This window comes from Papilio xuthus, unplaced genomic scaffold, assembly GCF_000836235.2.
Source record: "Papilio xuthus unplaced genomic scaffold, Pxut_1.1 DF828142.1, whole genome shotgun sequence".
NCBI classification, from domain to species: Eukaryota; Metazoa; Arthropoda; class Insecta; order Lepidoptera; family Papilionidae; genus Papilio; species Papilio xuthus.
In genome coordinates this window covers 4,328,962-4,347,023 of record NW_013530507.1, presented here as the reverse complement: position 1 = coordinate 4,347,023, position 18,062 = coordinate 4,328,962, and the positions used below count along the sequence as shown (strand labels likewise).

Below are 18,062 nucleotides of genomic sequence, written 5' to 3'. Positions count from 1 at the left end.
AAGAATAAATAGTATCCTGTCCGTCTCCTGGCTCAAAGCTACCTCTCACTAATTTTCAGATATATGGGTAGAGCCGGTAGAGTTATAAGTAGTGTAACTAACACGACTTTCTTTTATATATAAAGATATAGGAAGATTATAAACAAAGCTGTCATCTGAAACATTAATTCAAACTATACCACGTATATGAAAGATTATTATATAAATTCAACTGTACTTACACACATGCACTCATATACACACACGCTCATACACACACACACACACATTCATACAATCAAGAGACCTATACTGCACAAACATTAAGTTACACAAATGTATTTTTCTGTTATTTTCCATAATTTCTGCTAATTTTTACTTTTTAATTTAGTAATTAATAATTAGTTTATTGTCATTTTATTTTTACTTTTTAGTTAACTCTCTGTATTTTGTTTTGTTTGTTAAAAATAATTATTTGTTTTTATATAATATATAGTTTAAGAAGGTACCATTGATATTGTTTATGTGACAAGGAAGAGCGGGACTTCCAATCACAAGCCCGTTATGGTTGCTTAAATGGAAGTCCCGGCACAAATGTTAGTATGTACCATTTTTGTTAAAGTAATAAATCATTTTTCATTTTTCATTTTCATTTTCATGTTAATATAAGTTGCAAACAAAACGATACCAGTATTGATGTAATAATATCAAACACTACCGCATATCCATGGATATTGTAAATGAGCACTGTATGAAACTCTTCAATATACTAATTAATATCGCGCAGTCCACAACCGAGTACTTTTCAATGAACTGACGCGAGCCACAGGCGCTAATTGGATGCACATATTGTTGGTGAAAATGCAACTATATATTAATGACCTAAAAGGCATTTAGTTACGTGACAAATTACGTTGCGGGTACATAATCATTATTCGTAGTGTATAGAAATACTATACCCAAGCTTTTGCTTTTAACGATAAGTAATATTGTAAGTTTGTTTTAATAATGGTAGATGAATTGGTACAAAAAGTAAAATACAGTTCTTAATAGTGTTTATACACACGTATTCTGTAGATTTTATGTTGTCTTCTTGATAGATTCGTTATGTATGTAGTAAGTCTTACCTCAACCAATGCCGCTTGGCAATGGACGTATGGCAGCAAATCGCATCGTACTGATCGGCTATCCACACGATCAAGATGATGTAGAAAGCTGTCGTCGTATCATTGAAGAACTCCGACATTATTGCCTCCATACCTGTTAACAAGAAAATACAAATTATTACCTATTCAATGTAAACAAACTTCAAGGTTTTTCTTAGATAAAGAGAAGTTAATTATGATAAATAAACCTTACTCTTAATAACATTAGATTATAGATACATCTTTAATTCTTGTTCACGGTGATGTTAAAAAGGGTGTCATGCGATTTGGAACCCTTTTATTTGCTGCTTTGAATGTTTCTTTACAAAGGAATATTAATATTACAAAACTAAAACTTCAGTACAACTTTAAACGTCTAGTTCCTTTAATAAGAAGCAGGCAAGACATCCCAAGCCGCAAGTTATATCCAGCATAGCTTAAAGCGACGACAGTGACTATAAATATCGCGGGTCGTGTGTGATACCGACACCGGAGTCGCGTCGTCGGGTGTCGGCATGTCGGCGTGCCGGCGTACCGGGGTGTCGGACTAATTAGGTGTCGGCAATTACCCGCTAACGACCGAAATCCGAGGCCAACACCGCTACTTTATAAACCACATGCAACGAGCCACGTCGACCGATTCATTCACCCGCTTGCTCTTAGACAGTGCATTACGTAAATTTGCGAGTTTCATTGCGGGTGATTCACTTCACGCGACGTCCAATTTGTTACCGTGTCATCCAATTTACTTCATAAAGCAAATCAACTATATGTTCTTTTAAGATCCTTTAAAAGCATGAAAATAGTCATAAGGAAAATATCTTCGCTGTGAAGGCATTAAAGTCAGCTTGGCAGGATATACACACAGATATCGCGTAGTACTTGTACAAAATTGAATATGAAATAGTATGAAACTAGATGCGTTCCTCGGATTTTCCATACGTCTACGAGTGTGTCTGTGTGGCGGAGAAATCCATTGCATTGGAGAGAATAACTCAATATAACACGGACAACTGTCCGGCGACGCCGCGGTCCCGTCCCTATTTGCATTTTGATGAGGCCTGACACTGATACAATAAATAGGTTAGGCTCGTGACGCACCCGCGACACCGTCATTGCAAAATTAATGCCGCACAGTGTAAATAGTGCTTTATCATATTTCATTAGTATGTGTGACAAAATAATATCTCCTACGGTAATTCAACTTCATTATAAAAATACAAAAATCGAGTGTGAGTCGTTGAGGAATTGTTACTTGTGAGTTTGAAAATTTTTAGTCTTCATTATAAATAACTAATCATTAACTTTTGAACATTAAAATCTTAAAACACAAGTTAAGTAAATGCTGTTACTGGCTTTATGTGCAATCCTATTTATTATTTTGAAATAAAAAAATGTATCTAGTATAATAAAGACAGGTCAGTCATATTATTGAATTCTACAAATGTGGCTGCGAAACGTGAAGCTAAAAGTCACGTGCAGTTACCAATTCATGAGAGCGCGCAACGTAATCCTGAACGAGGCGAGTAAACAAATTACCAGAGCCGGGTCGTACCGGGTCGCTCGGGGTCGCAGCGGGTCGCGCTGTCGGCTCGGCCTCAGCGTGCCGCCGCTATTAATTTTAATTCCGACACAAGACGAAGATCGCCCCGGACGGGCGGAAGGCACGCGTCTCAAACACCGAGAGTCGCTCGCAATGCTATGCTAAATCATTGCAGAATCACTGCCAATATGTCTCATACCAAAATTAGACAAAACTAAATGAGTAGAAACATCATACTAAAATATTTAAACAGTCTACATCTTCATTAAACTCAAAACGGATGATTTTCGCAATTCTTTCGGATGGTTTTTACCTGTAAACTATTATTTTCTTTTGTTTAATAATAAATAACAAAGAGTGTCATCAGGGAGATTTGCATAAAAACTGCGCGACAAGAGTCGGGCACAGTCTGGCGGACGTTGATAGGTTTACGCAGGCGAGCGTGTCAGCAGCAGGCAGTGGACTGTGGGAGGTCCGTCATCGCCGCTGCAATGGATACACGTCCCCATCATGGAACCGATCGGACACAGTAAACACAGCCGATATTTAACACATCGCGACCGACAAAATAACATATTTCATCCAGATCGTTTGGTTAGATTTACATATCATAACTAGAAAAGAATTTCGTCATCCGAGCAAGTTGTAACATTTAATTTGATGTACAGACTTAAAACGCTTCTTTGGATTTTTATACATACAAAAAGTTAATAAACGTACATTTATTCATTTTCATAAACACTTTTCATTCACAGTTAATACAAAACGTACCATAACGTTTCTAACATCGGCATTTTCATGTAAATCGTTTCATAATATTTTTACATACAAAATAATTTCACAACAGTTTAATTTTACTGTAAAAAGATACGAGGCGAAATAAAAACAATAATAAAGTTTGTAAGCGTTAGAGCAGTAAGCTGGAGAGCAATCCAGGAGGGGCCTAGCTCCGGAGAAATGCACACAAATTGTTACTTCTTACTTCCCGGGGTTTAATCAAGGGGGACACCCGCCGCGTCCGCCGACGGCCGCGCGCTTCCTTCAACCTGGCGTAAATTGAGAATAATGGATACAGTGTGCTATTTTAGGGTTCCTTACTACAAACGCCATTTGCTTCTTGATTTTTATAAGTAAAAAAATATTTTATTACACATTAAAAATGAAACAACCAAGGTCATACAATGGTATGAGACAGGTTACGTATACAAGTTTTACTTCGGTCAATCTGTAGTTTAAGTTAACCTAATTTTGAAATTATAAACATTTCATTAAAATCTTAAGTTGATGGATGGATTTTAAGGACATGTATTATATTTTAAATTACAGCTTAATTGTGGAATTTATTTCAAGTAAATCGTATATTTTATGTATTAGGAAGCGCTAATTCCTTACGGGTTTTGCTAATAAGATGCGCTTGCGCATCTAAGCTGAGCCGGGCGTCCGGGTCGTGCCTTGTATATCCGTTTTACGAGCTCGTTAGTGCCAGTAATCGCGACGTTGCACGATCCGGATTACGCCTGTGCATTATTAGTGTTTTTATTGATTCACTCGGCTGCCGTCGTAAACTGAGATTATTATTCGCACACCCCCTCTCCCAGAATAACCCCGCCCTCACCCCTCGTTCTCCTCAGTCATCCAGCCGAGTTGTTTTGTCACTTAATCGCCGGCGATAACAACATTTAACGACGGCTAGGTGACTGGCAAAATTCCGCTCCGATGTTTAGTGCTCATTCTATTTTCATTAACCATTTACCCACTTAATGATCCAGATCGTAAGGGATTGATACAATGACTTGAAGCAGTAAAATTAAACCGTAGCGTGACCTGAACGATATAATCAAAAGGTTATCAAGTGTAGTTCAGTAAACCGGCTACTTCAGAAGACACACAACAGACATACTTCAGAAGAAACAATGGAAACTAGTCAACAGTTACATGAAAAAAAAAAACACAGAAAAAAAAACAAGTTTACTTTTTCCAAATAGTTCAAATGTATTCGAGTTCATAACTCAGAATACATAATGTTATTTTTTATATAATATAAAAAATAAAATAGTAGAAAGATAAATAAATAAAGCAACATGAAATATGGTAGAAAGCAGCAATTTGAAAAGGGGAATTTGGAAGCTAGGAAGAGGGAGTTAGGAATTTTGTTCAAATACTCGGAAAACTAGTTAGGCACTCAAAGCGTTCCCGTGTTTATGAAGCCAAATATAATAAGTTAAATTTACGTTGAGATTGATTATGCACTAATGAGTTTGGCTCTAACCGATGTTGATACTAAAATTAAACATATATAAGTAATAATGTTTGCTATTTTCTTAGTATACTATTTTCAAAGTAATAATATTAGATTTACCTTATAACTTATTTTGATAATATTAAAACAACATTTTATTAAATTTTAATGGAAAATGATGTTTGAACTAAAATCATATAATACATCATTAATATTATTCCATTTTTATTATTAAAATACTTCAATAATTTATGTTTTAACAAGTGTTTGATGAGCGGAAATCGATAATGTTCTTGGACCTTTAACTTTACTCCGATGTTGCATGAAATTGAAAGACTAAAGCGATGTCTACGTCGGGTAAGTCATTACAGCTACGGCGTAGAGCCTGTAGCTGCCACAAATACGGCGACTCATCGCCAATTTGTATCGGACGGGGCGCATACATGCTAATAAAGCCCATTGTGCACCGCCCCTCTTCATCAGATTAACTCTAAACCTGTTTGTTATCAATGATCCACGGAAGCAGACATTGACTCAAGCTAGTTTACGTACTGACAAATGCTACATATCAATTGAAATAACCCAAAATCTTAGTAATCTTACCAACATTATAAATCCGAATGTTTCGATGTATGGATGGATGCATGGATGTTTGTTAGAATGTATCTCCAGATCAGATTCAACGGACATGAAATTTGGCATAGATGTAGAACATACCCTTTAACAACACATGGGCAACTAATTATTATTTTTTTCAATACCATGCGGGCGGTGTCGCGGGCGACAAATAGTAGTTATTTAAAAATATACTTCAGGTGTCTTTTACCATCAGTAATACCTTACTCAGGTTATAAGAAATAAAAATCTTCGAACAAAGCATAAATAAGTCCACTTGTAAAATTATCATTATAACAAAAATCCGATAAAATTCCGTTAAACATGCTTCAGTGTCAGATCCGCCCCTGGCAATCGAATGGAAAAGTCAATGATTATACCCGTTGAAGAGGTTAATTTCGATAATCCGTTTGACGCTTGTCGAATCTGCCTCCGATTCGAAAGCCGAGTCAACCGGATTACTGTCAAGTAGCCAGTTCAACCGTTTCCCGAATACGATCAGTGTTACAAAGTCTATAATAATAATTTAGTAATAGATTAATAATTTAATATTACTTTATATTTAATTAATATTTTTCTTACACAGTGAGTTTCCATTGTCCAATACATGTATTAAAACACTTTTGAAAAACACAGTGATATAATTTATTGTCAGTGGTGTGACGTAATTTAAAAATCACGGATAGAGACTATTATAATACCTAAAGATCACATTGCTATTAGCGAACTCAAGTGGCCGCTTTCTCGTTTGCCACCTCATACTATGAAAAAGCCTTCATGCATAGACATAACCATGACTATGAATCACTAAACTTACGTTTGGTATCTTAAGGAGCTCAAAAGATTCTATATTGTTTTAAATGTATAATTATTAATTAAATTGGTGCAATGATAAATCTGCTAAAGGTTCGTGTTCGAACTGGGCGCATGACCAGTAGTGCCTTCAGTCGAATCAACATTTACTAACAGATAGAATTACCGTCACACCACGCGACGCGTCAACCTAACGTAATTGGTTCACCGACCGACGGACGCCAGCATCAGCTTTTTGCCTTGCCACCGGAAAAAAAAGTAAAATCCGCCACTAATTCAATAACCTCCAACACTTCTAGCGTCCGTAGCGAAAGAAATACAGATTTTCGAATATTTTAAAAATAAAAAGAGTACATTTTTATTGAATTTACAACATATCCCTATCCAGGAGCAACACCTAATGTCTCCAAATATTGCAGTAACATTTATAGTAGTGTAGACGTTCTGCTTAAATTAATGATAGAAATATTATATATATATATATATATATATTTTAACCATAGACAATTACATTAAAAACAAAAGATCATCGCATCAAAAAGCACTTGTAATGAATAATGTAAAAATTACAATTTCATAGATATGAACAATCCATTTGATGCCTAACACAAATTTAAGGTATGTTACGATTAAATTGATGACATACCGTTAACATCGGAATGTTTACATCCATTCAACTCAATAAGCATTTCATCTATTTTATCAAAGTAATAATTAGAGAGCAATGCTACTGTATTTTGCACTAGCGGTCAAACTGGAATTCGTCGGTGCATTTAAAAAAAATAGTCTATAATATGCCCGCGTGCATCGTCCAGCCGTTCCAAAGATTACTCGTAACAAACGCGGCATTTCGGACAGACAGACAGACGAGAGAGAGACAGACAATTTTTTTTTGTTATCAAGAACGCAAATACATCGTGTGTATTAAATTTGCTTTTTTTCCCTTTACATTAAATACAGATACACCAATTTTATTAAAATGTACTGTAATGTGATTTACTGTATTGGAAAAATATTGTGAAGACCCAGGCAACCCAGCAAGATATGTATATTATATTTGAAACGTCAAGTACATTACATGGCGAGGTGAGTGTTGTGTGGATAGGGGATAGGGGACAGGAGAGGGGGAAGAGCGAGGCCATTCTCGAGAGTGTGCACTCCGGCCACGTGCAATTGAACGCCATCCGACGTGGAAATAGATATGCGACAAACGTACAGAGAAACGTATATGCATATATCGTTAGAGAAGAGAGACGCCTTGTGAAATGGAGACATATCGGAACACAGTCTAGTCTCATTGATAAAATATACTTTAGTTAAAGCAACAATACATATGCATATATGGTTTAATCCTTCTATAATACACATAGAACCAAAGAATATAATCTCTTATATGTACGAGTAAAACTTTTTGATGTCTTTCATAAACACTTACAAAACATCTTTACTTAAATGTAAAAAATCCTTCCTTTTCAATCGTAGAAACCTGATCATTTCTAAAAATAGATAGGACGTACTACGATTTACTATGTTTATTATTTTATATATTCATAACATCATTAAAATATTTGTCATCGACATCGAAATCCCAACAGACTAAGAATTGAAGTTAAAAAATAAATTATATGACAGAGTCAAAGTTCATTAGGCATTTGAAAATGAAATACAACTCCAGTGTCCGCTGGGGAGGCGAGTGCAAGCAATATCGCACGAATCGATTTAAAGCCACGATACACCGCCGTCTCATTACTCTGTTCAATGAGAAATAAAAAATATTAAATAATATTAAAATGTATCCACAAAATTATTTTGAATCACCATGTTATTAAACATGTGAAATTAAGCATAAAGTAACGCTACTGTAACAACCATATTTCTCACAAATGGGACAAATTTAGAAGAATTCAATCTTTGAAAAATAACCTAGATAATATTCTTATCACTTATAGACACTCTTTTTGTAATTAAATTAACGAAGGCATTTTTATAAAGTAAAAACAATTTTTCTTTTGTTTTTTTTATATTATAAGCTGACAAACAAGCAATTGGCCTGTTGAATACATCGCTAAAGCGCATTGACAGTCGATCATAGACAACTTCATTAACAGATGCGTTGCCTACCTTTAATCCACAGTGGACACACAGAAAGAGGATATTTCAAGTACCTATCACCATCACTATCACCATCATTATTTTATCCATATCAGAATAGACCGTAATTTTAACCCGCGGTTACATGACAACATCAATATGAACACACCTTGATACAATCAAAACTTGTGCGGACGAGATGCGGGAGGTGTGCGTGGCCCCGGACGCCGGATGTTGACAATTTACACAATCTGATTTAATTCTTCGATATCTCAATTACTCTTTGAACGATAAATGACGTTCGAAGGGAGTAACGAAATATTAACAAGGCAACCGAGGGAAGAAATAATGCAATTATAATCTCGCATCCGGCACTATAAACATGTTACCGGTTACCGACTAAACCAGTTATTAGTTTGCAAGACCAATCACATTATTACGAAGCTCTATATTTTATACCTAAACATATGAAATAAATAATTAGTTAACTATATTGAAAATTGACCGCCAACCTTCGCTTGTAAGAGACGCACTTCAAGAAGAGAAAAAGTTAAGTGCTTTATCACTTTATAAAATCGAACAAAAAAAACTTGACTAAGTCTGAACTAATTTTTATATTATGGAGACTGATAGAGATTAGTAATTTCGAACTAATCTTCACCCAACATTTTTTAAAGAATTGTATTTTAACGATCCACTCAAAACGAAGTGATGTTAAACATTGTGGGGAACATATGATAGTCGGACAAGAATCCGTTGCACCGGCGTCGGCAACGTATACGTGGGGAACAGCGTCCGCTCTTGTGTTTGACTTGCCGCCGGACGCCGCGCGATCGCGAACTAATTAGACCTCGAGGCGAACACCGCCCAGCGTCCGCTCTTCGCAAACTTCGAAATTAATCATTAAACTCGTATGTGGGATGTCCTGAGGTATCGGATCTAGCTCGATGTCAGACCACTTTCCCTTGTTAATATGTTTATTGAAGAGGATGTTAACTGTTGAAATTGAGTAACAAAAAGTGTAATATTTTTGTAGTTTCTGCCGTGTTCAAATGTAACCAAATATTTTATTTACTGCTACCTCGATCCGTTTTCGCCTAACTAATAACACGCATCAATAAATACTGTATATTGGTTGCGATCAAAATATTGGATTTAAATGTATTTTACCATTGCCTGTTTTAAAACGAAAAAAAAAATGTTTTTAAATGTAACTAAAATTATAGTTATATAAAAATAGTTACTTTAATATATATTATATTTTTATCAAAATCATACAGTCAGAGCGCCGGTTCCTATCAGATTAAAATATTGACATTTAGTTGATTGTTATAAACTTGTTTTCAAGCTATGTAAACACATTAAATGAATGTATAGAATCAGTTATGAACAAATTGTATTATTGAAAACAAACTTCAAAGTAGAAGCAAAGTTGGCGAGGAAATAATAAAAGTACCAGCGGCACTCAGTGCACTTTCAAAGTATCAGCAGGCGATAGATGAATCAAACGAGAGTTCACAAAGCTTCGGTAAATTGTTGCACTCCAGACACAAACATTATTACAAACTCAAGTCTCCAACATTAACTTATAACAAGCTGACTATATTATTATGTAATCGTTCTTAAAAGTTTCTAAGTGTATCCAAATGGTTTAAATTATACAGAGTGATTAATTTTTGGTGTGACTTTACACAGACGAATGGAATGATACCACACTTATCCAAATCAGTTCTGTCAGTCAGTCTTATAGACTCTACGCCATCACAATATCATATACGTACATACAAAACCACAAACATAAAATAAACTAACATCATCAACCTGCCCCTATCCCTACAAAGAGTCAGCACCGAATGTACTTCTTCTACATACATCTCTATTAGGCAGCCGTATTATTTGTATTCTTACGAAAATCCCCTTTCACACAATCCATCCATACTTTCTTTGGTCGTCCTCTACTTGTGTAGCCATACATATTCAAACTCATTACTTTTTTGTTTTTAAAAACAAATTTACATACGCGCGAAAAACATTAGCCTTTTGTCAGTCAGATAACAAATGGTTAATCCCAGTATTGAATACCTAACTTTCTAAAAACAATAAAGCAAATCCTTGAAAGGAAAATAACGGAACACTCGCAAAGCGTGGAGTCACTCGAAATTATGTTTCAGAGTTTGAAATAAGAAAAAATCCAGCTAATTTTCTAGCTTTTATATAACGCTTCGGGGAAGACACTGCAAATACAATGCAGGGCTGCCACAAGGCGCACGCTTCCTTTGAGGTAAATTATTGAAATATAATTATATCCTACTACACAGCGCTACAAAAATATTATATTCTGTGAAGCAATTTCAACATCTTCGTTGTAAACTCGAGCTTATATCTTGGAAATTGCCGACAAAGTAAACTATGTAATTATTAAATTATTTCCGACTTTCTTGTACCTTATTACATTTTCCTACCTTATCCGGAGATAATGGTTTTTCGCTGCGTATAACTTCCTAAACGTAACGTCATCTTTGTACAATTGTGCGTTGGCAGAAACTTATGCCCATACCCAAAGACTTTGATGACATATCATGCGATTCCTATTCTTACCTAGAGTGTCAAGTAGGGTTTAAAAGATTTATTAAATAAACCATTGCTTGTCACTATTATAATCGTCAGATTACGTATTATAGTAGTATACAACTAACTACTGAGGTAAATCGGTGGCGCATGTGTCTCTGTCGGTCAGCTTGGATAGACAAATGAACTTAACTCGGGTGAAACATTGACAACATATCGGCGGCTGAAGAATTATAACAATATTATGTAGAAGGATGCAACCCAATTCACAAATAATCTTGATGAAAATACCGACAATTTAACTACTAAATTTTAAAGTTTAATAACACTGCTCGATTCAGACTCAGTAATAATGTTACCCGACCGAATAAGAGAGTTACATTTTAAATTGAGAACACATAAGAGATGGTACTTTTTTCGTCGGGACTTACTAAATGGTTATTTACGAATTGGGAAACATTCAAAGAGCTCACTTAGTGACTAACGAGAGCGGCTGTTCGTCGTCTATTAACTAAATATACTGTAATTTTTAACTATGGTATTCCAAAAGCGAAAAACTAAATAATGAAACTGTGTGTGGGCATGATGACAGTAAATTGAATGGGCCGGGCGTGGCGGTGTTTGCTACTCTCATCAATCACCCCAGTATGGATTTCATTTTAATGCGGCGTCATCGGCGTCTCGTGTGCCGGTTGACGTCCCATCTATTGTTTTACTTACACGAGAATCGGTGCCACTAAGAGGAAAATAAAAAACGATAAGTTTCCACATCTTTTATGTCAATATCGATGTTCAAATAGAGGTCAATAAAAGCATGATTGGTTTGACATTTCTTTAGTCACGTTTTATATAAACTTGACATAGAATTAACACGATAATGTATATTTGATTGGTGGTACAAATACTTCAAAATATAAAGGTGTTTTTGTGCTAAGTTGGTGAAAATGATATATCAAGCATAATATCGCTAGTCAAAGCGAAGCTTCATAAAGGACTAACAATGAAAAAAGTAGGCTTAACTGGAGAAGTCTCGTTTATAGGATGAATAATGAAAAAAATAATAGTAGTTTTTTTTTTTTGGTAAAAAGTAATTTGCAAAACCTGCGACCATGTACGCTCTATATAAAGGTAGAAGCAAGATATTTACCAAGAGCTAACTAAATAACCGCTACACTTTAGATTATAGTTGTGTGTCTTTATGTATATATTACTGTAAGCATACCAAATCAAAAGTTTAAAAATGTTAAAATTGAAGCTTTGAAAACAGACATGAAAACACGAAAGGTACATTTGAATAGATCTGTATGAAATAAACGAAATAGGATTGCGAGTCGCCAAAATGAATACGTGAAATATTGTACCATATTCACTTAAAGCAGTAAACTGAAAAGTGTGGTTATTAAAAGCTTTGACCCTCCATCGCGGCGACAGAGGCGGCGAGGCGAGAGCAGCCTCCACCTCCTCTCTACAAACGAATTTTCGCCTATCGTATTTACGGATACGGCAAATTAAATCCCCATTTGTAAAGGAGGAACACCTGAGGGGGCAGTAATCCACGGACGCTCGCCCCCATTGTCGCTCGGCCTTCGCTTGTCGGGCTTAAGAGCTTCGCCACGATACTACAATCTACAGATATTTTGCAAATTAATAACCAATCACCACAATATGGCGAATGTTTTTATCAAAAAAATAATTATTACAAAACAGATTTTATGAATTAAGTAAGTAAATGTTGTAAATAAAACATCAGTGAATTGTAAGATCTTCAAATAGGTTACTTCTTTCAAAATCGTGTAAGGACGTATTGATATAAAGGTGTAACGCTTTAAATTGGGTCGCTTCACCGCTGGCTAATACCAATGGCCGAGCAACGTGCGATGCATAGCACAAACACGGCCGATTCATGCCGCGCGCCGCTGCGTCGGGATTACTAGCCCCGATGGATTATAATTCGTCACGCGCGTCCGAGATACCTTATTATACAGTACAAGCTGAATCCGGCGCATCCAAATAATACCGTGATGCAGTCAACGTTACACGAGGTTAAGTTAACTATTGAAGATTTCGGCCCGTCGCGTTCAATATGCGCATTATGTACTGCTGAAATAGAAAGATTTTAAACCGATGTTAAAGTTTGGTAAACAGTTTAAATTCGCATAGTCCCTCAAAATCGCACTGGAATGTTGCTACGAATATTACTACGTATACTGCTACGTATGTTGCTACGTATATTGCTACGTACAATTCATCAATGCAGCAGTGTTGCATTCAAGCCTGATGAACGTTTAGACAGGTATTAATAGTTATTTATAGTCTCAATTTACATGATTTCATAAGGTTAAAAACTAAAATTCAGTAACTCTATTGTGTAATTTTCAACAGCAAAGCAAATCTGACCGGAAACAATGAAAAAAAAACAATTAGGATCCGTTTGTATGAATCGAATTTAGTGCGGGGCGCACTCCGTTTGATTGGGCATTGTTTCAACGTTAATACGGCGCGCGCTGTGTGCGATGCGAATCCAATTTTCGGACGCGACTCCAGCGGCGCCTAGCCTCCACTATCTATTAGTATTCAGAGTACGCGGCCTACGTGCTCGTAGAACGTGATGCTACGCGACGCCAAACAAAAACATGACGACCGAAATAGGTCCGACTCCGATGTGCTTTTATATCTCCGGTAACGTTTTCATTTGGAAAATTTCCGACCCTGATCCGAAAGCGTGGAGATTTTAAAAATCATGCCGAGTCCTAACAAGATTTCAACACTTGATTCTCGGGAGTAAATCAGTGTAATTTCGATATCGTTTTGAAATAATAGAATAGAATGCTACGAGTATATTTATCATGCAATAGTTATTTCTCATTCCGAGTGAGATTTAGGAAAACAAAGATATAGTTTGTTTTTTAGAACTTTTTGTGGAATTATTAGAGCGACCATTGTATGATTTCCATTATAAAAAATCTTAGAGAAAGATTTTTATTTCAAACATTGAATGGGAACTTTTAATCTGATGGTATAATTAAATGTCTACCAGTCTGACGTAGACCGAGATGTAGATAATAGAAGTTATTAAACATGCCGAACTTCTCGCAGACTGCGGTGAACGGATTGAAAGTAATCTCTCTTGTAGACATTTTTCAGAATGAGTGGCGGGAAATCATGATAACATCGTTTGTGAGTTGGAAAATAAAAAATCGTAATCCTCTACCAAAATAGAAAAAAGATAGAAACTTATCTAAAATTCTGAATCTAAAATAAAAATTGTATCAAGCTTTTTATTCTTTTTGTTGGACTCTTTTCGTCAACTATTTTTGTACTTTGACTGTAAAATATTCCGTTAACAAAAAAAATGCTTCGACCTTTAATAGAAAACTAATTAGATAATTAATAGATTTACCAAATCAAATTATTTTAAATCGTTGAATGTTTTATTACAATTATGTTTTTGCTCCATCGACCCTATGCATATTAACTAGACATTATTATTTACCTAAAAATTACGCTACTAAAAATTTCATAAACCAAAATACGTAAAACGTTTGGAAAACGTTGAGAGCAATACACAAAATACAGCGCAAATTTGAATTGGAAAGTTGTCGGAAGCCGTAGAAAGCGTCGCGACTCCGGCGATATTAATCAGACGATATGCAATGCGGGCACACACGTGCCCAACTTCAAGATTAGAATTTCCGAGCCGGCTCGTAACAATAATTGAGTCAGGCGAACTGCAATTTGTACTGCGAGTTTACTGCTGAACTAGATGACTTCGTCACAAACTACCGCTGCAAATTGATCGCCAACTTACTTACATATACCACAAATGTTTGAAACCATGCATAAATAACTGTTTACATAACAACAAACTTTAATTTTCTATGTCAAATATCAACTAAAAATATTTTTATTGTAACGATTATTAACGAAGTTTCCATTCAGATATATGAAAGAGATAAAGACAGATCTATGTAACCTTCTACACAGTACTTCTCATCTAAAAGTCTATGATAATATTTAATACTATAATAATTCAGATGTGAAGTAGTAAATAAAAACGCTTCACTTTTGTTTTATCCTCTCTCCTCCTATTAATTAATGAAATCAATACCAAATGAGCTTTAATGAATCCTAACGGGAAAGATCTCCACTTAAGTATCAATATCAACTCACTGTACGTCCCTACTGAGAGTCGCGAAGCGTACTAGCTAAGGCATTGGTCACTATAACATAGGTTTCCCAGAGCGGGTTAACTTCACACATATCTTCGCAGACATCTGTAGATTTCATCATAATTGTTTTTATTCACCGTAAAAACGTCGGATGAATGTGTACATTATATGTATATGTAAATCTAAAATCGACATGTAGTGATTCAAACCCAGGAACTGCTGATTGCATGTCAAGTACTTATTACTAAACATTATTACCTACACAGGTTACCTCCGTGTATTTACATACATAGGTAGAGTAGTAGTAGGAGTAGAATGAATATACATAATCCTACTGATACCATACTAGACATATTAATATTATAATCATAATCAAACTATTATAATAAATGGGAATGTTTTTATGGATGGATGGATAGATGTTTGTTTAAAGGTATCTCCTGAACGGCTCATCAGAACTTGATGAAATTTGGCACAGATGTAGAACATAATCTGGAAGAACACATAGGCTACTTTTACTACTACTAGTTTTTTTTTTTAATTCTGCGCAGACGGAGTCGCGGGCGACAGATAAAATAAAATTAAAAAAAAAATCTAATCGCAAAACAACTTTTTATACTAATAAAGACTAATTGCGCACACTTCAGAGAAATAACAACGATGCTATAAGCTCCTTGTAAATTCAAAAAGGTTGAGTATCTCTGAGAAAAATAACAGCAATAAAATCAAACGCCTTGAACATCGCGAAATACACGTGTAACCTCTAATAAACTCCTACGTATTGACGTCACCGATCTCCCTTCATAGAAAATATACAAAATTGTCGATGGGTAAAATTGGAAATTATCAGTACCGAAAATGAGTAAACATCTCTCCAATTAGTTACGACTTCAGAAAAATATCATTTCATTTGACTTTTTTGATACTATTGTCAAAATATTTCTTGTAGACGTAACGCTTTCAATTAGAGAAAACTGCACGAAAATTGCCCTTTGAGGTTTTACGATGCTATTATTGGAATATAACCGAATACATAAATTATTTTTTACGTAGTGATTTTCGTAAAGATTTTCAAAAACACTGAGAATTTATTTTAAATAATCAGATAGATGTTACTGCTCCAGCAATTGATGTAGCAAGCAGTAGTTTCCAGACATGAGTAAATTACCGAAATTTACTAGAAACCGACGTTCTTATGGTGAACGTAAACAACTCCAACCAGCCCGTACTGGACCAGCGTGGTTGGCTAAGGCGTAGTCGCCATTAGCTTTGAGTAGGCTCTGAGGCCCTTGGCAGGGAAGGAATCGTAATTGCTGCCTTAAAACTGCAAACGACAATTTGGCATAATTATAAGTAATTCTCAAGCATAAAGTAGTACATAATAATTTTAAAACCATATAAAGCTTCCTTCGACAGTGTACCAGGAAGCTTTCACGTTTAGCGAGCAGAAAAGGACTGGCTCGTGCTATCGAACCGAACGAATTTTATCTGGGTCGAAAGTATTTGTTGAACATGAGCGCAAGAAGGAGTGCTTGGTAGAGTGGGCGCCGTCGGCGTCTGCTCGGCGCAACAGGCTCCCCTCCCCCAATTACCCATACCACTATCCCCCAACGAGCAACAGGCGCCGCACCCGACTTACTTGTTGAATCGACCGACCTACTAACGTTTCAATGAAGACGCTCGACGCGCCAAATTATCGCTATAGAAATAAGTATCGCCACAAATAAGTCTGACGAATAACATTTGATACGTTAGTAGCTCCCTAAGTGAGGCGAAACATCGGCATTATATACTATATGCCAAAATTAAGTAGAACGCTATTAACATTCCATTTTGTCCCAAACTTGGAAAGCTTAAGTTATGTAATAAAAACGTTTTATAGCAAATTTAATCAGCTGCCTTTTTTCTGATCATCTTTTTATTTTTCCTTTGTAACAGCGTTACTAATATTTAATAAACTACAACGGATAGAAAGCTTTTATATATATGGAGAAAATGGAATTTTGATTATGACTGAAGGTGTACTACTTATTTTGACGTTGAGTATATTTAATATGCTTATACAACAACTTTATTATTTAGCATCATTATATTATCTTTGCTTTGTAACATTTGCAAGGAAATCACAAAAAAAGGAACACAATCTATGAATCAGTTACACTCAACGTAATATTTGCACAATGTAAAGAAACTAAACATCATATTATTGCTATACAATAACTTCGCATATAAAATAATCGAATTTTGTTCAAATATTGTTTTCCTCATATAACATAAGATAAATGTTGCTGCTTAAAGCTTACTCTATATGAAATTATTGTAAAAAGGGATCATGTCATCACAAAGGTAAAATCAATAGATTTAGTTGTTATCCTTTCTTAGTATAATATGAGTTCATACATTTACTATGTTAGTTTCTTTTCATTTTTAGTTTTCTCTGCTTGTAATGTTTTTTTTTAAATGTAAGCAGATTTTTTTTGTAAATTTACTAATATTTCTTTTACCATTCCAACTAAGCTCTAGGCTTGTGCTAGGATATGGTTTACGACAATAGTCGAATGGCGGGATTAGAACCCCCGACATCGTGATAGGAAATCCGCACTCGTAACCATTACGCTATTGACCATATTTTGTTTGATGAATATTTTGTTAAAATATAAAAAAGCATAACCGATTAACTATCTATAGACACAAGAAACGGACGAGCTGTTAGGGAAAAGTTTGAAAAGGGGAAAAGAATGAAAATAATTAATAAACAGGAGAAAAGAAAAGATTAGCCCACACTATGAGGGAAATATTTGTACAACTAACATTTTATCGTTATAAAAAAGAAGAAAAAACATATAACATTCTAAATTTAAAAATATAAAAATAATGAGTAAAAAAATCTAAAGAGGTCT

At 35.2% G+C, this 18,062-nt stretch overlaps 1 protein-coding gene across 1 annotated transcript in view; it reads right to left on the bottom strand.

The window, feature by feature from the left end:
* Positions 1-18,062, bottom strand: part of LOC106114353 (membralin) — a 67,483-nt gene that overhangs the window by 31,792 nt on the left and 17,629 nt on the right. Inside the window, exon 9 of the mRNA XM_013307521.1 lies at positions 1,107-1,239. Within this exon, the coding sequence (XP_013162975.1) occupies positions 1,107-1,239 (133 nt within the window). The remainder of the gene's footprint in view (positions 1-1,106; positions 1,240-18,062) is intronic.